The 25000-nt window shown below is 37.1% G+C and overlaps 2 protein-coding genes across 2 annotated transcripts in view; one reads left to right on the top strand and one right to left on the bottom strand.

Moving 5' to 3' along the window:
• LOC116066770 (glycosylated lysosomal membrane protein) overlaps nt 1-6998 on the top strand; it is an 8701-nt gene extending 1703 nt beyond the window's left edge. Inside the window, exons 3-7 of the mRNA XM_031322933.2 lie at nt 1750-1848; nt 2604-2777; nt 5137-5355; nt 5877-6145; nt 6591-6998. Of these exons, the coding sequence (XP_031178793.1) occupies nt 1750-1848; nt 2604-2777; nt 5137-5355; nt 5877-6145; nt 6591-6765 (936 nt within the window). The 3' untranslated portion in view covers nt 6766-6998. The remainder of the gene's footprint in view (nt 1-1749; nt 1849-2603; nt 2778-5136; nt 5356-5876; nt 6146-6590) is intronic.
• A 14659-nt stretch (nt 6999-21657) lies between these two features.
• jtb (jumping translocation breakpoint) overlaps nt 21658-25000 on the bottom strand; it is a 5249-nt gene continuing 1906 nt past the window's right edge. The window contains exons 4-5 of the mRNA XM_031322934.2: nt 22515-22594; nt 21658-21814 (exon numbers count right to left, since the gene is read on the bottom strand). Coding sequence (XP_031178794.2) covers nt 21658-21814; nt 22515-22594 — 237 coding nt within the window. The remainder of the gene's footprint in view (nt 21815-22514; nt 22595-25000) is intronic.

The raw sequence follows: 25000 nt of genomic DNA, 5'->3' as shown, positions 1-25000 counted from the left end.
GAGAGCGTAGGTATATGTAAGGAGATAACATAGACACAGGCTAATTATTGATCACTAAAATGATAGTTAACATTAGTAATTAAACTTAAACAGCTAATGGAAGTCCAAACTGCCTGAGAGCTTCTCCTGTACTATACGGTAATTCCTCTACTATGAGACAGTAAGTCTCGTGGTTATGACCCAATCGTTAGCCTATTTTTATAAAAACGTCTGCTACGGAGCCATAACGTGAGGTACAAGGTAATGGAGCCTTTTATACATTGTCGTGTTTCTTTAGAAATAAACAACGGACAAATAGAGTCTTTAAACTCTTCAGATGTAAAGTTATTCTCTGTCAAAGTGACGTCAAAATGAATGGCAGTCAATGGGATGCTAACGGAGGTGATGGCTTGGTAGCAGCAAAATGGCGCCATAGGATGTTCGCGGTCCGAGAAGAGGCTGACCCCCCTGCTCTGAAGTAGGAGCTAAAAAAGTACGCTACTGCGGCCAGAGGAGAAGCTTACCAACTTGCCCGCCCCTCCTCTGAGAGACCTTGGGTTCCAGAAGTAAGTTTCCCTTCATTTCTCCCGTTGACGTCTGAATAAATCGGTATATAAAGAGTTTTAGACCGTGCCTTAGGCTAACCAGATGGGACATGACTCATTAGCATACAACGTAGCATTTAGAGTGAAAAAACGAACAGAAAATCCCCAAAAAGTCAAAGGTACAACACTGTATACATATCGTCATCTCAGAGCGAAGGAACTACTCATCCTATAAACCACCGCGCACAGCTGAATAAAGGAAGCTATCGTTAGCTTAGCTAACAGCTAACCGCTAGCTGAGACAGCATGTAATAACTTTAAAGACTCAAAATAAACCTGAAAATAACCGTTAACATATATAACGGCTGTTACGTCAGCTGTAGCCGGCTTCACCCAGTGTTAAGTTTGAGTTAACGTTATTTTAGACTGAATCAAGCTGTCAGCTAGCGGTTAGCTGAACTAGCTGTTAGCTAAACTAACGTTAGCTTCCCGGCGGAGGCTAACGTCAGAAGCGTGGAACCGATCGTGATTCGTGCAGTGTCGTAAATCGTCGTGACGGATCGTGCAGGCAGTCCCCTCCTCGCCAGCATGAGCTCCACCAATCAGAGGCATCACTGTGGGATTGTGGGTAATGAAGTACTTATCCAAGACATCGTGAATAAAAGACATTTCTCTCTAAACAAGGGTAGTGCCCCATGATTAGTGGCGTCTATATGATCATATACAATCTCTGAGTCAAGTCGTAGCTGGTTTTAAGTCCACCATCGACGGTTACCATTTCATGGCTTATACTCCAACTGTCAATGGAGAAATTGTAGTTTTACTTCTGGAACCTTCTGTGGGCGGGACTGTTGAGCTCTATCAACCAATGGGGTGAGCCTCTCCTCGGAATGCGTAGCTCCTATGGCGCCATTTTGATGCTACCAAGCCATAATAATACCCAACCCTAATTATAATCAATAAATAATATAAGTGAGACCATAAACAACATACAATATGTGGCTCTTACAACTTCTAAATCCAAAACCTGAAGAACTGGACGGGGGAGAAACTGACAACATGTTGCAGAGGAATGACTCCAAGCTTTTACTATTTATATTCAGAAGTTTAGACAGTTTTTGGTGACTTTGTTAACTCCTAGTTGGTGTTAGACTGAAGAGACCGTCTGATCCAGGGCTCTGATTGGTCTGTACAGTGTGACATCACTGCTGTTTGTGTCCGTCAGGTGAACTGGAAGGAGTTTGTGTCCCGTAACGTCAGCGGCAGCCTGAAGGTGGAGCCGGAGAGCAGCGTCCTGTACAGCAGCGCCACCGTCTTCAGCAGGGTCAGACACTCTTACTTTGAAAAGCTACTTCCTATAACATAAAGGTTAAGTCAGAAGTTAAATACTTGGGGATTGTTATTTCTAAGGATAAGACAATATCAGACAAAATGAATGTATGGAACAATATAGAAAAGTGTAAATTAATCTTAAATAGGTGGCTGCAGAGAGATATCACAGTTTTTGAGTCTTATTATCCAAAATGGACAGCTTATCCAGACTTATCTACCCGGCTTTCTCCTCACAGCCATAAACAAGATCCATTTTAATTTCATATGGAGGAACAAATGTCAGTACATAAGGAAACGTAACATGGTTAAAAACTATGAAGATGGAGGTGTGAATGCGATTGATTTCAATATAATGAATGGCGTCTTGAAATTGAAATGGTTAAAATCTTTTGTTAATAACAGGCAGTCCTTTTGGTTTACTGTCCCCAATTTAATATTTTCAAAAATGGGTGGAATAGACTTTCTCCTGCGATGTGATTTTGAATGTAATTCGTTACCAGTCAATTTCAATTTCAATTCAATTTATTTATAGCATCAAATCCTAACAAGAGTTATCTCGAGACACTCTAGAGGAGGTCTAGACCACACTCTATAATTTACAGATAGAGGAGGTCTAGACCACACTCTATAATTTACAGATAGAGGAGGTCTAGACCACTCTCTATAATTTACAGATAGAGGAGGTCTAGACCACTCTCTATAATTTACAGATTTCACATCCCATAATACCCCTACTTCCTGCCCCAGCTGTTGGAGTATGATGACGTCAACAACACGGCTGAGCCGACCTCTGACCTCTTCCCGCCCTACGAGCTGGGGAGCTTCCTCTGGTCCCGTCTCGTCCTATCAGGGCCCAGCGCCCGGCTCTGTGGCGTTGCCCCCGACAACGCCACCTTCGCCAACGGCTCGCTGTGCCTACAGGTCAGAGGTCACAGACACACACTACACACACTACACACACTACACACACTACACACACACATCACACACACACATCACACACACACATCACACACTACACACACACACACACTACACACTACACACACACACTACACACACACACACACACACACACACTACACACACACACACACACTACACACACACACACACACACACACTACACACACACACACACTACACACTACACACACACACACACTACACACACACACACACACACACACACACACACACACTACACACACACACACACACACACACACACTACACACACACACACTACACACACACACACACACACACTACACACACACACACACACACACACACACACACACACACTACACACACACACACACACACACACACTACACACACACACACTACACACACACACACACACTACACACACACACACACACACACACACTACACACACACACACACTACACACACACACACACACACACACACACTACACACACACACACACACACACACACACACTACACACACACACACACACACACACACTACACACACACTACACACACACATCACACACACACACACTACACACACACACATCACACACTACACACACACTACACACACTACACACACTACACACACACACACACACTACACACACACACTACACACACACACACACTACACACACACACTACACACACATCACACACTACACACACACACACACACACACTACACACACACATCACACACACACACACACTACACACACACACATCACACACTACACACACACTACACACACTACACACACTACACACACACACACACACACACACACTACACACACACACACTACACACACACACACACACACACACAATCACACACTACACACACAATCACACACTACACACACACACACACTACACACACACTACACACACACATCACACACATCACACACACACTACACACACACACTACTCACACACACACACACACACACACAATCACACACTACACACACACATCACACACTACACACACACTACACACACACACACACACACACACACACACACACACACACTACACACACACACACACACACTACACACTACACACACACACACACTACACACACACACACACACACACACACTACACACACACACACACTACACACACACACACACACACACACACACACTACACACACACACTACACACACACACACACACACTACACACACACACACACACACACACTACACACACACACACACACACTACACACACACACACACACACACACACACACTACACACACACACACACACACACACACACACACACACTACACACACACACACACACACACTACACACACACTACACACACACATCACACACACACACACTACACACACACACATCACACACTACACACACACTACACACACTACACACACTACACACACACACATCACACACTACACACACACTACACTCACACACACACACACACACACACACACACACGCACACTACTACAGCCAGAAGTGTAATAATTATAATATAATATATCTCTGTATAATAATTATAATAATATAATATATAAATATATAATAATTATAATAATCTAATATATAATATATATGATAATTATAATAATATAATATATATACTAATTATAATAATATAATATATAATATATATGATAATTATAATAATATAATATATAATATATATAATAATATAATATATATATATATATATATATATGTAATTATAAAAATAATAATATGAAAACTATGAAGATGGAGGTGTGAATGCGATTGATTTCAATATAATGAATGGCGTCTTGAAATTGAAATGGTTAAAATCTTTTGTTAATAACAGGCAGTCCTTTTGGTTTACTGTCCCCAATTTAATATTTTCAAAAATGGGTGGAATAGACTTTCTCCTGCGATGTGATTTTGAATGTAATTCGTTACCAGTCAATTTCAATTTCAATTCAATTTATTTATAGCATCAAATCCTAACGAGTTATCTCGAGACACTCTAGAGGAGGTCTAGACCACACTCTATAATTTACAGATAGAGGAGGTCTAGACCACTCTCTATAATTTACAGATAGAGGAGGTCTAGACCACTCTATAATTTACAGATAGAGGAGGTCTAGACCACTCTATAATTTACAGATAGAGGAGGTCTAGACCACTCTATAATTTACAGATAGAGGAGGTCTAGACCACACTCTATAATTTACAGATATATAATAATATAATATATCTATATATGTGTTTTCCTCTCAGCTGTCTGTGTTTGGGGAGGGGGGGCGGGCTGAGTCGTGGCCCCGCCTCCTGCACACGGCCAACTCCTCCCAGGTGGAGGTATGGCTGGATGGCGTGTTGCCGCGGGCAACGCAGTCACGCTTCCTGCTGGAGCTGCAGGCGGTGGGCGGGGCTTATCGTCCCAGCAGAGTGGAGGTCCAGCGCTCCATAGACGACGAATTCACACCATCTATATTCAAGGTTGGTTACATCACAGACAGACAGGCAGACAGGTAGACAGGCAGAGAGACAGGCAGGCAGGCAGACAGGCAGGCAGACAGGTAGAGAGACAGACAGGTAGACAGGCAGACAGACAGACAGACAGACAGATGGACAGGCAGAGAGACAGGCAGGCAGACAGACAGGCAGGCAGACAGAGAGACAGACAGACAGACAAGCAGACAGACAGATGGACAGACAGACAGGCAGGCAGGCAGGTAGGCAGGCAGAGAGACAGGCAGGCAGACAGACAGGCAAACAGACAGGTAGACAGGTAGACAGACAGGCAGACAGACAGATGGACAGGCAGAGAGACAGACAGACAGGCAGAGAGACAGACAGACAGGCAGACAGACAGATGGACAGGCAGAGAGACAGACAGACAGGCAGAGAGACAGACAGACAGGCAGACAGACAGATGGGCAGGCAGACAGACGGGCAGACAGACAGACAGACAGACAGGAAGCTACATCAGACAGTATATGATCCTGCCCCCCCCCCAGGTGTCCCGGTGGCTGTCCTCTGAGAACGGCAGCTCTGAGATTTTGGGGTTCCTGCAGTGGAAGCCCGTGGCGTCCCGGGGGCGGGACTCGTCCGTGGAGAACGCCACGCCGTGTCATCACTCGGCACCGCGGCCGCAGAGCAGCGAGGACACGGCGAGGGCGTCCGGGCTGGTCCGGGCGTTCTACGCAGAACCTCAGACGGTCGGACTCAACGTGAGCTTCGGCCTCGCCGGCGACCCCTTCTACAACAGCACCCGGTTCCTCCGCTGGTCAGTTCACTCTTTCACTCATTCACTCATTCATCCCCTTCTACAACAGCACGAGATTCCTCCGCTGGTCAGTTCACTCTTTCACTCATTCACTCATTCACTCATTCATCCCCTTCTACAACAGCACTAAATTCCTCCTCTGGTCAGTTCACTCATTCATCCCCTTCATTCACTCTTTCATTCATTCACTCACTCATTCATCCCCTTCTACAACAGCACTAAATTCCTCCTCTGGTCAGTTCACTCATTCACTCATTCATTCACTCATTCACTCATTCATCCCCTTCATTCACTCTTTCATTCAAAATGAATGGCAGTCAGTGGGATGCTAATGGGATGCTAACGGGAGGTGATGGCTTGGTAGCATCAAAATGGCGCCGTAGGATCTACGCGTTGGTGTAAACGCCCTGACTCTCTGTGCTTGTGTTTCCTGTTTCCTGTACAGGACAGTGCTGATTGGCTCCGGCTCTCCTCCCGTTGAATCCTTCTCCCCGCTGGTCCTCGCCATCATGGCGGTCGGGCTGGGAACTCCCATGATCCTCCTGGTTCTGGGCGGAGTCTACGTCTGCATCCGGAAGAGGGTGGCGGTCACGGCGGCGGCCTACCAGCCAATCAACTGACGGAGGCGGTTTTTAAAAAGACTGCTGATGGACAGAAGATACTTTTTGACATTTTTCTTTCCGTCTCGCGTTTTTAACGGAAACTCGTTCAGATAATAATCCTTTAAATGATTATGTTAAATGTAATCAGCTGGAGATCTCTGCTGATGGATCTGGGAACTGTTTGTTGTCATGTTTAATAATTTGTGTTTTTAAGAGTTTTTTTGACTTTGATTAAAGAATGTTTGATTCATGAATTCACTGATGATTCATCAAACAGCAGAAACTCCTGATTAAAGTGAAGTTATAAGAGTATTTCACGAAGCGAAATCTGTCCAAAAAAGGCATAAAAAGTTATATTATAGTATGTCGAAAAAATCATAAAAATTCATAGTATAGTATGTCGAAAAAAATCGTAAAAAGTCATAGTATAGTATGTCGAAAAAAATCATAAAAAGTCATAGTATAGTATGTCGTAAAAAACTCAAACTACTGGTATAGTACGTTAAAAAAAACTTAAAAAAGTCATACTATAGTATGTTGAAAAAAACTCAAAAAGTCATAGTATAGTATGTCGAAAAATCATAAGTCATAGTATAGTATGTTGAAAAAAGTCATAGTATAGTATGTCGTAAAAAACTCAAAAACTACTGGTATAGTACGTTAAAAAAAACTTAAAGTCATACTATAGTATGTTGAAAAAAACTCAAAAAGTGATAGGATAGTATGTTGAAAAAAATCATAGACAGAATAGTATGTTGAAAAAAATCGTAAAAAGTCATAGTATAGTATGTCGAAAAAAATCATAAAGTCATAGTGTAGTATGTCGACAAAATCATAAAAAGTTAAATTATGTCGAAAAATCATAAAAAGTCATAGTATAGTATATCGTAAAAAACTCAAAAACTACTGGTATAGTACGTTAAAAAGAACTTAAAAAAGTCATACTATAGTATGTTGAAAAAAACTTAAAAAAGTCATACTATAGTATGTTGAAAAAAACTCAAAAAGTAATAGTATAGTTTGTCGAAAAATCATAAAAAGTCATAGTATAGTATGTCGTAAAAAACTCAAAAATTCATAGTATAGTATCTCGAAAAATGATAAAAAGTCATAGTATAGTATGTCGGAAAAATTCATAAAAAGTCATAGTATAGTATGTTGAAAAAACTCAAAAAGTCATAATATAGTATGTCGAAAAAAATCGTAAAAAGTCATAGTATAGTATGTCGTAAAAAACTCAAAAAGTCATAGTATAGTATCTCAAAAAATCATAAAAAGTATAGTATGTTGAAAAATCATAAAAAGTCATAGTATAGTATGTTGAAAAATCGTAAAAAGTCATAGTATAGTATGTCGTAAAAAACTCAAAAAGTCATAGTATAGTATGTCGGAAAAATTCATAAAAAGTCATAGTATAGTATGTTGAAAAAAACTCAAAGAAATAGTATAGTATGTCGAAAAAAATCGTAAAAAGTCATACTATAGTATCTTGAAAAATCATAAAAAGTCATAGTATAGTATGTCGAAAAAAATCATAAAAAGTCATAGTATAGTATGTCGAAAAATCATAAAAAGTCATAGTATAGTATGTTGAAAAAATCATAAAAAGTCATATTATAGTATGTCGAAAAATCATAAAAAGTCATATTATAGTATGTCGAAAAAATCTCAAAACGTCATAGTATAGTATGTCGAAAAAAATCATAAAAAGTCATATTATAGTATGTCGAAAAATCATAAAAAGTCATAGTATAGTATGTCGAAAAATCATAAAAAGTCATAGTATAGTATGTCGAAAAAAATCGTAAAAAGTCATAGTATAGTATGTCGAAAAAAATCATAAAAAGTCATAGTATAGTATGTCGTAAAAAACTCAAACTACTGGTATAGTACGTTAAAAAAAACTTAAAAAAGTCATACTATAGTATGTTGAAAAAAACTCAAAAAGTCATAGTATAGTATGTCGAAAAATCATAAGTCATAGTATAGTATGTTGAAAAAAGTCATAGTATAGTATGTCGTAAAAAACTCAAAAACTACTGGTATAGTACGTTAAAAAAAACTTAGTCATACTATAGTATGTTGAAAAAAACTCAAAAAGTAATAGGATAGTATGTTGAAAAAAATCAAAGTCAGAATAGTATGTTGAAAAAAATCGTAAAAAGTCATAGTATAGTATGTTGAAAAAAGTCATAGTATAGTATATCGTAAAAAACTCAAACTACTGGTATAGTACGTTAAAAAGAACTTAAAAAAGTCATACTATAGTATGTTGAAAAAAACTCAAAAAGTGATAGGATAGTATGTTGAAAAAAATCATAGACAGAATAGTATGTTGAAAAAAATCGTAAAAAGTCATAGTATAGTATGTCGAAAAAAATCATAAAGTCATAGTGTAGTATGTCGACAAAATCATAAAAAGTTAAATTATGTCGAAAAATCATAAAAAGTCATAGTATAGTATATCGTAAAAAACTCAAAAACTACTGGTATAGTACGTTAAAAAGAACTTAAAAAAGTCATACTATAGTATGTTGAAAAAAACTTAAAAAAGTCATACTATAGTATGTTGAAAAAAACTCAAAAAGTAATAGTATAGTTTGTCGAAAAATCATAAAAAGTCATAGTATAGTATGTCGTAAAAAACTCAAAAATTCATAGTATAGTATCTCGAAAAATGATAAAAAGTCATAGTATAGTATGTCGGAAAAATTCATAAAAAGTCATAGTATAGTATGTTGAAAAAACTCAAAAAGTCATAATATAGTATGTCGAAAAAAATCGTAAAAAGTCATAGTATAGTATGTCGTAAAAAACTCAAAAAGTCATAGTATAGTATGTTGAAAAATCGTAAAAAGTCATAGTATAGTATGTTGAAAAATCATAAAAAGTCATAGTATAGTATGTTGAAAAATCGTAAAAAGTCATAGTATAGTATGTTGAAAAATCATAAAAAGTCATAGTATAGTATGTTGAAAAATCGTAAAAAGTCATAGTATAGTATGTCGTAAAAAACTCAAAAAGTCATAGTATAGTATGTCGGAAAAATTCATAAAAAGTCATAGTATAGTATGTTGAAAAAAACTCAAAGAAATAGTATAGTATGTCGAAAAAAATCGTAAAAAGTCATACTATAGTATCTTGAAAAATCATAAAAAGTCATAGTATAGTATGTCGAAAAAAATCATAAAAAGTCATAGTATAGTATGTCGAAAAATCATAAAAAGTCATAGTATAGTATGTCGAAAAATCATAAAAAGTCATAGTATAGTATGTTGAAAAAATCATAAAAAGTTATATTATAGTATGTCGAAAAATCATAAAAAGTCATAGTATAGTATGTTGAAAAAATCATAAAAAGTTATAGTATGTCGAAAAATCATAAAAAGTCATAGTGTAGTATGTCGAAAAAATCATTAAAAATTATAGTATAGTATGTCGAAAAAAAATCATAAAGTCATAGTATAGTATGTCGAAAAAATCGTAAAACGTTATATTATAGTATGTCAAAAAATCATAAAAAGTTATAATATGGTATGTCAAAAAAAACTCAAAAAGTCGTAGTATAGTATGTTGAAAAAACTCAAAAAGTCATAGTATAGTATGTTGAAAAGTCATAAAAAGTCATAGTATAGTATGTCTAAAAAATTCATAACAAGTCATTAGTATAGTATGTCGGCCAAATCCATAAAAAGTCATAGTATAGTACGTTAAAAAAAGTTTAAAAAGTCATACTATAGTATGTTGAAAAAAACTCAAAAAGAAATAGTATAGTATGTTGAAAAAAATCGTAAAAAGTCATACTATAGTATCTTGAAAAATTATAAAAAGTCATAGTATAGTATGTTGAAAAAAACTCAAAAAGTAATAGGATAGTATGTCGAAAAAATCATAAAAAGTCATAGTATAGTATGTGGAAAAAATTAGACTTTTTATGACTTTTCGACATACTATACTATGACTTCTTGAGTTTTTTTCGACACTAAACTATTACTTTAATATAACTTTTATTTATTTATTATTCTTTCGACATAGTCAAACCTCAGATTGAAGAGGAACAATGTGGATTCCGTCCTGGTCGTGGAACAATGGACCAGATCTTTACTCTCGCAAGGATCCTGGAGGGAGCCTGGGAGTATGCCCAACCGGTCTACGTGTACCACGTCCAGCTGGGAGGAGGCCTCGGGGAAGACCCAGGACTAGGTGGAGGGATTATATCTCCAACCTGGCCTGGGAACGCCTCGGGATCCCCCAGTCGGAGCTGGTTAATGTGGCTCGGGAAAGGGAAGTTTGGGGTCCCCTGCTGGAGCTGCTACCCCCGCGACCCGAGACCGGATAAGCGGACGAAGATGGATGGATTCTTTCGACATACTATACTATGACTTTTTATGATTTTTGACATACTATAATATAACTTTTTATGAATTGTTTTGACATACTATACTATGACTTTTTATGATTTTTTCAACATACTATACTATGACTTTTTATAATTTTTTCGACATACTATACAATGACTTTTTATGATTTTTCGACATACTATAATATGACTTTTTATGAATTGTTTTGACATACTATACTATGACTTTTTATGATTTTTTCAACATACTACACTATGACTATTTATGATTTTTCGATATACTATACTATGAATTTTTATGACTTTTCCACATACTATAATATAACTTTTTATGATTTTTCGACAAACTATACTATGACTTTTTGAGTTTTTTTTCGACATACTATACTGTGACTTTTTATTATTTTTTCGAAATACTATACTATGACTTTTTATGAATTGTTTTGACATACTATACTATGACTTTTTATGATTTTTCGACATACTATACTATGACTTGTTATGATTTTTTAAACATACTACACTATGACTATTTATGACTTTTCGACATACTATAATATAAATTCTTCTGATTTTTTCGACATATACTATGACTTTTTATGAATTTCTTTGACATACTATACTATGACTTTTTATGACTTTTCGACATACTATAATATAACTTTTTATGTTTTTTCGACATACTATCATATAACTTTTTATGATTTTTCGACATACTATACTATGACTTTTTGAGTTTTTTTCGACATACTATATGACGTTTTGAGTTTTTTTCGACATACTATACTATGACTTGTTATGATTTTTTAAACATACTACACTATGACTATTTATGACTTTTCGACATACTATAACATAAGTTCTTATGATTTTTTCGAAATATTATACTGTGACTTTTTATGAATTTCTTTGACATACTATACTATGACTTTTTATTAATTTCTTTGACATACTATAATTTGAGTTTTTATGATTTTTTGACATACTATACTATGACTTTTTGAGTTTTTTTCGACATACTATACTATGAATTTTTATGTTTTTTCGACATACTATACTATGAGTTGTTGAGTTTTTTTCGACATACTATAACTTCTTATGATTTTTTCGACATATTATACTATGACTATGATTTTTCGACATACTACACTATGAATATGATTTTTCGACATACTATACTATGACTTTTTGTTTTTTTTCGACATACTATACTATGACTTTTTATGATTTTTTCAAAATACTACACTATGACTATTTATGATTTTTCGATATACTATAAATTTTTATGACTTTTCGACATACTATAATATAACTTTTTATGATTTTTCGACATACTATACTGTGACTTATTATTTTTTCGAAATACTATACTATGACTATTTATGAATTTCTTTGACATACTATACTATGACTTTTTGTTTTTTTCGACATACTATACTATGACTTTTTATGACTTTTCGACATACTAAACTATGACTTTTTATAATTTTTTCGACATACTATACTATGACGTTTTGAGTTTTTTCGACATACTATACTATGACTTTTTGAGTTTTTTTCGACATACTATATGACGTTTTGAGATTTCTTCGACATACTATACTATAACTTTTTATGATTTTTTCGACATTCTATACTATGACTTTTTATGAATTGTTTTGACATACTATAATATGACTTTTTATGAATTTCTTTGACATACTATACTATGACTTTTTATAATTTTTTCGACATACTATAATATAACTTCTTATGATTTTTTCAACATATTATACTATGACTATTTATGATTTTTCGACATACTATAATTTGACTTTTTATGACTTTTCGACATACTATACTATGACTATTTATGAATTTCTTTGACATACTATACTATGACTTTTTGTTTTTTTCGACATACTATACTATGACTTTTTGTTTTTTTCGACATACTATACTATGACTATTTATGATTTTTCGACATACTATAATTTGAGTTTTTATGATTTTTTGACCTACTATACTATGACTTTTTGAGTTTTTTTCGACATACTATACTATGACTTTTTATGATTTATCGACATACTATACTATGAATTTTTATGATTTTTCGACATACTATACTATGAGTTTTTGAGTTTTTTTCGACATACTATAACTTCTTATGATTTTTTCTACATATTATACTATGACTATGATTTTTCGACATACTACACTATGAATATGATTTTTCGACATACTATACTATGACTTTTTGTTTTTTTTCGACATACTATACTATGACTTTTTATGATTTTTTCAAAATACTACACTATGACTATTTATGATTTTTCGATATACTATAAATTTTTATGACTTTTCGACATACTATAATATAACTTTTTATGATTTTTCGACAAACTATACTATGACGTTTTTATGAATTGTTTTGACATACTATACTATGACTTTTTATGAATTGTTTTGACATACTATACTATGACTATTTATGAATTTCTTTGACATACTATACTATGACTTTTTGTTTTTTTCGACATACTATACTATGACTTTTTATGTTTTTTTTCGACATACTAAACTATGACTATTTATGATTTTTCGACATACTATACTATGATTTTTTATGATTTTTTTCAACATGCTATACTATGAATTTTTATGATTTTTCGACATACTCTACTATGAGTTTTTGAGTTTTTTTCGACATACTATACTATGACTTTTTATGATTTTTTAAACATACTACACTATGACTATGATTTTTCGACATACTATTATTTAACTTTTTATGACTTTTCGACATACTATACTATGACTATTTATGATTTTTCGACATACTATAATATGACGTTTTATGAATTGTTTTGACATACTATACTATGACTTTTTATGACTTTTCGACATACTATACTATAACTTCTTATGATTTTTCGACATACTATACTATGACTTTTTGAGTTTTTTTCGACATACTATACTATAACTTCTTATGATTTTTTCAACATATTATACTATGACTATGATTTTTCGACATACTACACTATGACTTTTTGGTTTTTTTCGACATATTATACTATGACTTTTTATGATTTTTCGACATACTATACTATGACTTTTTATGATTTTTTCGACATACTATACTATGACTTTTTATGATTTTTCGATATACTATACTATGACTTTTTGAGTTTTTTTCGACATAATATACTATGACTTTTTATGATTTTTTAAACATACTACACTATGACTTCTTATGATTTTTCGACATACTACACTATGACTTTGAGTTTTTTTCGACATACTATACTGTGACTTTTTATTTTTTTCGACATACTATACTATGACTTTTTATGACTTTTCGAAATACTATAATATAACTTCTTATGATTTTTCGACATACTATACTATGACTTTTAGAGTTTTTTTCGACATACTATACTATGACTTTTTATGATTTTTTTGACATACTATACTATGATTTTTTATGATTTTTTCAACATACTATACTATGACTTTTTATGATTTTTTTCAACATAATATACTATGACTTTTTGAGTTTTTTTTCAACATACTATATGATGACTTTTTATGTTTTTTTTCAACATACTATACTATGACTTTTTATGACTTTTCGACATACTACACCATGACTTTTTATAATTTTTTCGACATACTATACTATAACTTTTTATGATTTTTTTTCAACATACTATACTATGAATTTTTATGACTTTTCGACATACTATACTATGACTTTTTATGATTTTTCGACATACTATACTATGACTTTTTGAGTTTTTTTCGACATATTATACTATGACTTTTTGTTCATTTTCGACATACTATACTATGACTTTTTATGACTTTTCGACATACTATAATATAACTTTTTATGATTTTTCGACATACTATACTATGACTTTTTGAGTTTTTTTCGACATACTATACTATTACTTTTTATGATTTTTTTCGACATACTATACTATGATTTTTTATGATTTTTTCGACATACTATACTATGACTTTTTATGATTTTTTTCAACATAATATACTATGACTTTTTATGACTTTTCGACATACTATAGTATGAATTTTTATGACTTTTCAACATACTATACTATGACTTTTTGTTTTTTTCGACATACTATACTATGAATTTTTATGATTTTTCGACATACTATACTGTGACTTTTTATGATTTTTTCGACATACTATACTATGACTTTTTATGATTTTTTAAAAATACTACACTATGACTATGATTTTTCGACATACTATACTATGACTTTTTGTTTTTTTTCGAAATACTATAATATAACTTTTTGAGTTTTTTTCGACATACTATACTATGACTTTTTATGATTTTTTCAACATACTATACTATGACTTTTTATAATTTTTTCGACATACTATACTATGACTTTTTATGATTTTTTTTCAACATACTACACTATGACTATGATTTTTCGATATACTATACTATGAATTTTTATGACTTTTCGACATACTATAATATAACTTTTTATGATTTTTCGACATACGACACTATGACTTTTTATGATTTTTTTCAACATACTATACTATGAATTTTTATGACTTTTCGACATACTATACTATGACTTTTTGAGTTTTTTTCGACATACTATACTATGACTTTTTGTTCATTTTCGACATACTATACTATGACTTTTTATGACTTTTCGACATACTATAATATAACTTTTTATGATTTTTTTCGACATACTATACTATGACTTTTTGAGTTTTTTTCGACATACTATACTATGACTTTTTATGATTTTTTTCAACATAATATACTATGACTTTTTATGACTTTTCGACATACTATAATATAACTTTTTGATTTTTCGACATACTATAGTATGAATTTTTATGACTTTTCGACATACTATACTATGACTTTTTGTTTTTTTCGACATACTATACTATGACTTTTTATGATTTTTCGACATACTATACTATGACTTTTTGAGTTTTTTTCGACATACTATACTATGACTTTTTATGATTTTTCGATATACTATACTATGAATTTTTATGATTTTTCGACATACTATACTGTGACTTTTTGTTTTTTTCGACATACTATACTATGACTTTTTATGATTTTTTAAAAATACTACACTATGACTATTTATGATTTTTCGACATACTATACCCATGGGCCCACCACCTGTGGGAGGAACCGCTGGGGTCGGGTGCGCTGCCACATGGGTGGCAGTGAAGGTCAGGGGCCTCGACGGACCAGACCCGGGCAGCAGACGCTGGCTCTGGGGACGTGGAACGTCACCTCTCTGTGGGGGAAGGAACCGGAACTTGTGCGGGAGGTGGGGCGCTACCAGTTGGATCTGGTGGGGCTTACCTCTACGCACAGTCTCGGTTCTGGAACCATACTCCTGGATAGGGGTTGGACTCTTTTCTTCTCCGGAGTTGCCCAGGGTGTGAGGCGCCGGGCGGGTGTGGGGATACTCACAAGTCCCCGGCTGAGCGCCGCTACGTTGGAGTTTACCCCGGTGGACGAGAGGGTCGCCTCCCTACGCCTGCGGGTTGTGGGGGGGAAAACTCTGACTGTTGTTTGTGCGTATGCACCAAACAAGAGCTCGGAGTATTCGGCCTTCTTGGAGACCCTGAATGGAGTCCTGTATGGGGCTCCAGTAGGGGACACCATAGTTCTGCTGGGGGACTTCAACGCGCACGTGGGCAATGATGGAGACACATGGAGAGGCGTGATTGGGAGGAACGGCCTCCCTGATCTAAACCAGAGTGGTTGTTTGTTGTTGGACTTCTGTGCTAGTCATGGATTGTCTATAACGAACACCATGTTCGAACATAGGGATGCTCATAAGTGTACTTGGTACCAGAGCACCCTAGGCCAAAGGTCAATGATCGATTTTATAATCGTTTCATCTGATCTGAGGCCGTATGTTTTGGACACTCGGGTGAAGAGAGGGGCAGAGCTGTCAACTGATCACCATCTGGTGGTGAGTTGGGTCAGGGGGTGGGGGAAGATTCGAACAGACCTGGTAAGCCCAAACGGGTAGTGCGGGTGAACTGGGAACGTCTGGAGGAGGCCCCTGTCCGACAGACTTTCAACTCACACCTCCGGTGGAGCTTTTCGTGCATCCCTGTGGAGGCTGGGGGCATTGAACCCGAGTGGACAATGTTCAAAGTTTCCATTGCTGAAGCTGCGGCGAGGAGCTATGGTCTTAGGGTCTTAGGTGCCTCAAGGGGCGGTAACCCACGAACACCGTGGTGGACACCGGTGGTCAGGGAAGCCGTCCAACTGAAGAAGGAGTCTTTCTGGGATATGTTATCCCAGGGGACTCCGGAGGCAGTGGCAAGGTACCGAAGGGCCCGAAGGGCTGCAGCTAGGGCTGGGCGATATGACCTAAAAATAAAATCCCCGATTATTTCCAAAAAAATCCGATTTAAGATTTAAATCGATTTTTTTCTCCCCCTACCTAAATCAATCTGCAGATGACAAAGAAATTGTTCAAAACAAGTTTTAACTTTATTTTGTTTTGACTCACACACACGCACACACATGGGGCATGTATACCATTATGATTATTCATGCCACTTTTGTGGAAATATAAATTGGTTTGAGTGTTTTCCTTTTTTTAGGATTGGGGGGTGCTATATATTCAACAAACAAACGGATGCGTGAGATAAAGCTGTTTTCACACATACAGGCAATTCACTTCTCGTTCCTCGCTAAAAGTTCAAATCATTTTAACGTTATTGCGCAACCTTGCCCCTATTTCTACCTGTTGCTGAGTAACGTACATTAACATCCCATGGTCTCTTGAATGTAGCATACCTGTAGCTAGCTCCTAGTAGTAACTAGCGGTAGAAACAAACGTCGAAGAGGAGCTCCGTGCTACAGAGCGGCGATTGCTAGTTGGTTAAGCCGCTACAGACCTCCGTCACAGCTCGGTCGTATCAGCGACATTTAGTAGATGTGTTTAGCCGCAAAAGAGTTCCTCAACACCGCCTCTGGTGCCCCGCGTGGTGGTCCTTTAGGTCAGCGGTAGCTGGTGGTTCAGTTATCCGAGAATAGGTGACTCTCAGCCGGGGACAGAGCACCGCGAGCTGCCGGTCATTTCGGCGGAGATTACGGATAAGTAAGTAATGAAACTACTAGTTAAGAAAAGAATTAATGTTAGTCCCTGTCGCTGCCATGTTGTTTGTGTATCTCTATGGCAAACGCGCAGGGGGGAGGGCTGAGCCCGTTCGGAGCTATGGGAGCCCAGAGGGGAGCGTCGGCGGATGTTAAGGAGAAAATCGATTTTCATTTTAACAAATCGACGTTAACTACACATTCGAGTTAATCGATAAAATCGATTTTTCGCCCAGCCCTAGCTGCAGCCTCTGCCGTGAAAGAGGCAAAGCAGCGGGTGTGGGAGAAGTTCGGAGAAGACATGGAGAAGGACTTTCGGTCGGCACCAAGGTGCTTCTGGAAAACCGTTCGCCACCTCAGGAGGGGGAAGCGGGGAACCATCCAAGCTGTGTACAGTAAGGATGGGACGCTGCTGACCTCAACTGAGGAGGTAATAGGGCGGTGGAAGGAGCACTTTGAGGAACTCCTAAATCCGACTAATACGCCCTCTATGGTAGAGGCAGAGCTGGAGGATGATGGGGGATTGTCATCAATTTCCCTGGTGGAAGTTGCTGAGGTAGTTAAACAACTCCACAGTGGCAAAGCCCCAGGGATTGATGAGATCCGTCCAGAAATGCTTAAAGCTCTGGGTGTGGAGGGGTTGTCTTGGTTGACACGCCTCTTCAACATTGCGTGGAAGTCGGGGACGGTGCCTAAGGAGTGGCAGACCGGGGTGGTGGTTCCCCTTTTCAAAAAGGGGGACCAGAGGGTGTGTGCCAATTACAGGGGTATCACACTTCTCAGCCTCCCCGGTAAAGTCTACTCCAAGGTGCTGGAAAGGAGGGTTTGGTCGATAGTCGAACCTCAGGTTGAAGAGGAACAATGCGGATTCCGTCCTGGTCGTGGAACAACGGACCAGATCTTCACTCTCGCAAGGATCCTGGAGGGAGCCTGGGAGTATGCCCAACCGGTCTACATGTGCTTTGTGGATCTGGAGAAGGCGTATGACCGGGTCCCCCGGGAGACACTGTGGGAGGTGCTGCGGGAGTATGGGGTGAGGGGGTCCCTTCTCAGGGCCATCCAATCTCTGTACAACCAAAGCGAGAGCTGTGTCCGGGTTCTCGGCAGTAAGTCGGACTCGTTTCAGGTGAGAGTTGGCCTCCGCCAGGGCTGCGCTTTGTCACCAATCCTGTTTGTAGTATTTATGGACAGGATATCGAGGCGTAGTCGGGGTGGAGAGGGGTTGCAGTTTGGTGAGCTGGGGATCTCATCGCTGCTTTTTGCGGATGATGTGGTCCTGATGGCATCGTCGGCCTGTGACCTTCAGCACTCACTGGATCGGTTCGCAGCCGAGTGTGAAGCGGCTGGGATGAGGATCAGCACCTCTAAATCGGAGGCCATGGTTCTCAGCAGGAAACCGATGGAGTGCCTTCTCCAGGTAGGGAATGAGTCCTTACCCCAAGTGAAGGAGTTCAAGTACCTTGGAGTCTTGTTCGCGAGTGAGGGAACAATGGAGCGGGAGATTGGTCGGAGAATCGGCGCAGCGGGTGCGGTATTACACTCAATTTATCGCACTGTTGTGACGAAAAGAGAGCTGAGCCAGAAGGCAAAGCTCTCAATCTACCGGTCAGTTTTCGTTCCTACCCTCACCTATGGTCATGAAGGCTGGGTCATGACCGAAAGAACGAGATCCAGGGTACAAGCGGCCGAAATGGGTTTCCTCAGGAGGGTGGCTGGCGTCTCCCTTAGAGATAGGGTGAGAAGCTCAGTCATCCGTGAGGAGCTCGGAGTAGAGCCGCTGCTCCTTCGCGTCGAAAGGAGCCAGTTGAGGTGGTTCGGGCATCTGGTAAGGATGCCCCCTGGGCGCCTCCCTAGGGAGGTTTTCCAGGCACGTCCAGCTGGGAGGAGGCCTCGGGGAAGACCCAGGACTAGGTGGAGGGATTATATCTCCAACCTGGCCTGGGAACGCCTTTTGTTTTTTTCGACATACTATAGTATAACGTTTTATGATTTTTCGACATACTATACTATGACTTTTTATAATTTTTTCGACATACTATACTCTGAATTTCTATGATTTTTCGACATACTATACTATGACTTTTTTTGACTTTTTTTCGACATACTCAACATAAAAATTATAAAAAGTCATAGTATAGTATGTCGAAAAATCATAAAAAGTTATATTATAGTATGTCGAAAAAAATTATAAAAAGTCATAGTATAGTATGTCGAAAAATCATAAAAATCATACTATATGTCAAAAAAAATCATAAAAAGTCATAGTATAGTATGTCGAAACAAATTCAAAAAGTACTGGTATAGTATGTTGAAAAATCATAAAAAGTCACAGTATAGTATGTAGAACAAATTTTTTCAGTTTTTATTTTAGGAACTTTATCAGTCGTATTACAGACGGTTTCTCAGTTTATTTAGTCAGAAACTTCCCAGAAAAACAACCCCAAATATTTACAGTGAAACCCTAAAATTAATAATATAATATTAATACAATGAATTCCATTTGGAATAAATGAAACATCACGTCTTCATCAGTTGTTCAGTCCGTAAACATCCAATCAGATCAGCCCGTCAGGTCCGGCCCACCAATCAGAGAAGGTTTAGATGATGATGTCACACAAGTTCGTTCAGTTTGAACCAATCAGGTGAAGGAAACAGTTCTTTCTTTCTTCAAGAATAACGTTTTAGAGTTACATTTAGAACCAAAATGAAATTCTCCATCAAAAGTTATGACTAGTCCCTCTTTGACCCAACAATTTAAATGTAATCTTTGTGTTTTATAGATTATTATATAAGGAACTTAAATCCTTAACTCTCTTCTCCCGTCAGACTGAACTTAAATACTGAGAATTTAAATTTAACTGGACGAGTTCAAACTTGTCCCCGGCAAATACTACTGAATGTATATTTAGTATTTTATGGAACCAGAACCCTGAGAACTACACAGGCTTAGTTTGAGTCTCTGAGTTCTGCAATTTCACGTTTAAATTCAATGAAAGTTGGGCGCCCGGTTGGCTCAGTTGGTAGATCGGGCGCACATATATAAAGGTTCACTCCTCATCGCAGCGGCCGTGGGTTCGACTCCGGCCTGCGGCCCTTTGCTGTGTGTCATACCCTACTCTCTCTCCTTTCATTTCCTCAGCTGTCCCGTCAAAATAAAGGCTGAAAAATGCCCAAAAAATAATCTAACCCTAAAAATTTCAATTTCAATGAAAGCTGAATTTATTTGTGGACTCGAGCATTGACCTCTGGGAGAAGATTTCACTGATCAAAGTTCAAACAGCTCGGGGCCTTGAACCCTCGGCTGGTTCTTGTTCCCGTTTAACGTCTCAAAGTTTGGGGTTTTCATCAGTCCTGATCCTGGATCTCTTCAGTCTGGATCACTTTAAACTCCTGGTTCTGTCCCTGTGTCTCCGGTGTCTCTGGCGTCCTAGATGGACTCGATCTGGCGCCGGACCTTCTCGGAGGCGAGGCGGTCGAGCCAGCGCTGACGGATGACCACGACCACGGCGAACGCCGCCATCAGAGCCAACATGGCTGCCTCGAACTTCCAGAAGAGATGTTCCTCCATCACTGCAGAGCGGCAGCTGGAACAGACATGTTCATTATTAAATATTAATTCACCAGAGACATGTTCATTATTAACTATTAATACACCATACATGTTCATTATTAACTATTAATACACCAGAGACATGTTCATTATTAAATATTAATACACCATACATGTTCATTATTAAATATTAATACACCAGAGACATGTTCATTATTAAATATTAATACACCAGAGACATGTTCATTATTAAATATTAATACACCATACATGTTCATTATTAAATATTAATACACCAGAGACATGTTCATTATTAACTATTAATACACCAGAGACATGTTCATTATTAAATATTAATACACCATACATGTTCATTATTAAATATTAATACACCATACATGTTCATTATTAAATATTAATACACCAGAGACATGTTCATTATTAACTATTAATACACCACAGACATGTTCATTATTAACTATTAATACACCAGAGACATGTTCATTATTAAATATTAATACACCATACGTGTTCATTATTAACTATTAATACACCAGAGACATGTTCATTATTAAATATTAATACACCATACATGTTCATTATTAACTATTAATACACCAGAGACATGTTCATTATTAAATATTAATACACCAGAGAGACAGAGACACAGAGACAGAGACACAGAGAGAGAGAGAGACTCTGATTGGACGTCAGAGCAGTTTGAGTAAACTGACCTCTTGTACTCGTCCCGGTTGGATCTGGTGCAGTTGACCCTCTCCACGTATCCTGTCAGCCCGCAGGACGACCACGACCGCTACAACACAACATCACAAGTCAGTTACTCTCACTACTGGGGCTTCTTCTCAACATTGATCTGGATTATTCTCAACATTTATCAGGCTTTAACTCAACATTTATCAGGCTTTAACTCAACATTTATCAGGCTTTTTCTCAGCATTGATCTGGCTTTTTCTCAGCATTGATCTGGCTTTTTCTCAACATTTATCTGGCTTTTTCTCAACATTTCTCTGGCTTTAGCTCAACATTTCTCTGGCTTTAACTCAACATTTCTCTGCTTTAACTCAACATTTCTCTGGCTTTAACTCAACATTTCTCTGGATTTTTCTCAGCATTGATCTGGATTTTTCTCAGCATTGATCTGGCTTTTTCTCAGCATTGATCTGGCTTTTTCTCAACATTTCTCTGGCTTTTTCTCAACATTTCTCTGGCTTTTTCTCAACATTTCTCTGGCTTTTACTCAACATTTCTCTGGCTTTAACTCAACATTTCTCTGGCTTTAACTCAACATTTCTCTGGATTTTTCTCAGCATTGATCTGGATTTTTCTCAGCATTGATCTGGATTTTTCTCAGCATTGATCTGGCTTTTTCTCAGCATTGATCTGGCTTTTTCTCAACATTGATCTGGCTTTTTCCCAGCATTGATCTGGCTTTTTCCCAGCATTTATCTGGATTTTTCTCAACATTGATCTGGATTTTTCTCAACATTGATCTGGATTTTTCTCAGCATTGATCTGGATTTTTCTCAGCATTGATCTGGCTTTTTCTCAGCATTGATCTGGCTTTTTCTCAACATTGATCTGGCTTTTTCTCAGCATTGATCTGGCTTTTTCCCAGCATTTATCTGGATTTTTCTCAACATTGATCTGGATTTTTCTCAACATTGATCTGGATTTTTCTCAGCATTGATCTGGATTTTTCTCAGCATTGATCTGGCTTTTTCTCAGCATTGATCTGGCTTTTTCTCAGCATTGATCTGGCTTTTTCTCAACATTGATCTGGATTTTTCTCAACATTGATCTGGACTTTTCTCAGCATTGATCTGGCTATTTCTCAACATTGATCTGGCTTTTTCTCAGCATTGATCTGGCTTTTTCTCAGCATTGATCTGGCTTTTTCTCAGCATTTATCTGGCTTTTTCTCAACATTGATCTGGCTTTTTCTCAGCATTGATCTGGCTTTTTCTCAACATTTATCTGCCTTTTTCTCAGCATTGATCTGGCTTTTTCTCAACATTTATCTGCCTTTTTCTCAACATTTATCTGGCTTTAACTCAACATTTATCTGGCTTTAACTCAACATTTATCTGGCTTTAACTCAACATTTATCAGGCTTTAACTCAACATTTATCTGGCTTTAACTCAACATTTATCAGGCTTTTTCTCAGCATTGATCAGGCTTTAACTCAACATTTATCTGGATTTTTCTCAGCATTGATCTGGATTTTTCTCAGCATTGATCTGGCTTTTTCTCAGCATTGATCTGGCTTTTTCTCAACATTTATCTGGCTTTAACTCAACATTTATCTGGCTTTAACTCAACATTTATCAGGCTTTAACTCAACATTTATCAGGCTTTTTCTCAGCATTGATCTGGCTTTTTCTCAGCATTGATCTGGCTTTTTCTCAGCATTGATCTGGCTTTTTCTCAACATTTATCTGGCTTTTTCTCAGCATTGATCTGGCTTTTTCTCAGCATTGATCTGGCTTTTTCTCAGCATTGATCTGGCTTTTTCTCAACATTTATCTGGCTTTTTCTCAACATTTATCTGGCTTTTTCTCAGCATTGATCTGGCTTTTTCTCAACATTTATCTGGCTTTTTCTCAACATTTATCTGGCTTTTTCTCAGCATTGATCTGGCTTTTTCTCAACATTTATCTGGCTTTTTCTCAGCATTGATCTGGCTTTTTCTCAGCATTTATGCGGCACCTTTTCTTAAAAAATGTGATGGAATATGCCGGATATTTATGCAATTTTATGCGATGAAATTGCGGGAACTTGCAAAAACTGCAGTTTCATCGTGGCTTCATCGCGGGGTTTGCAGCTTTTCGATGATGTTCACGTCGCGTAATTACGTCACTTCATAACGTTCTCATGGCAACAGGGGAAATGGCTGCTCTTGTGTGAAGTAAACGCAACATTTTTCAACTTTCTGCTAAGATATATGGGACTTTTTTGCAACGAAAATCATGCAAGCCCTGCATATTTTGTGCGGAAATCAGCAATTTATGCGGTGAAAGTGCGCCGTATTTGAAAAAATGCGGCCCCCGAAATAAATATGCAGACTTTGGCTGATTATGCATTGAGTTATGAGATCACATAATCACGTTTTTCTGGAGGGACTGTCTTTTTTTGGGCGAGAATACAGATTAGCGCCGCCTGCTGTTATGGAGACGTATTACATCTCGTGCACACGCAGAA

Source organism: Sander lucioperca, chromosome 16 (genome assembly GCF_008315115.2).
Source record: "Sander lucioperca isolate FBNREF2018 chromosome 16, SLUC_FBN_1.2, whole genome shotgun sequence".
NCBI lineage: Eukaryota > Metazoa > Chordata > Actinopteri > Perciformes > Percidae > Sander > Sander lucioperca.
This window is presented reverse-complemented; position numbering and strand designations above follow the sequence as displayed.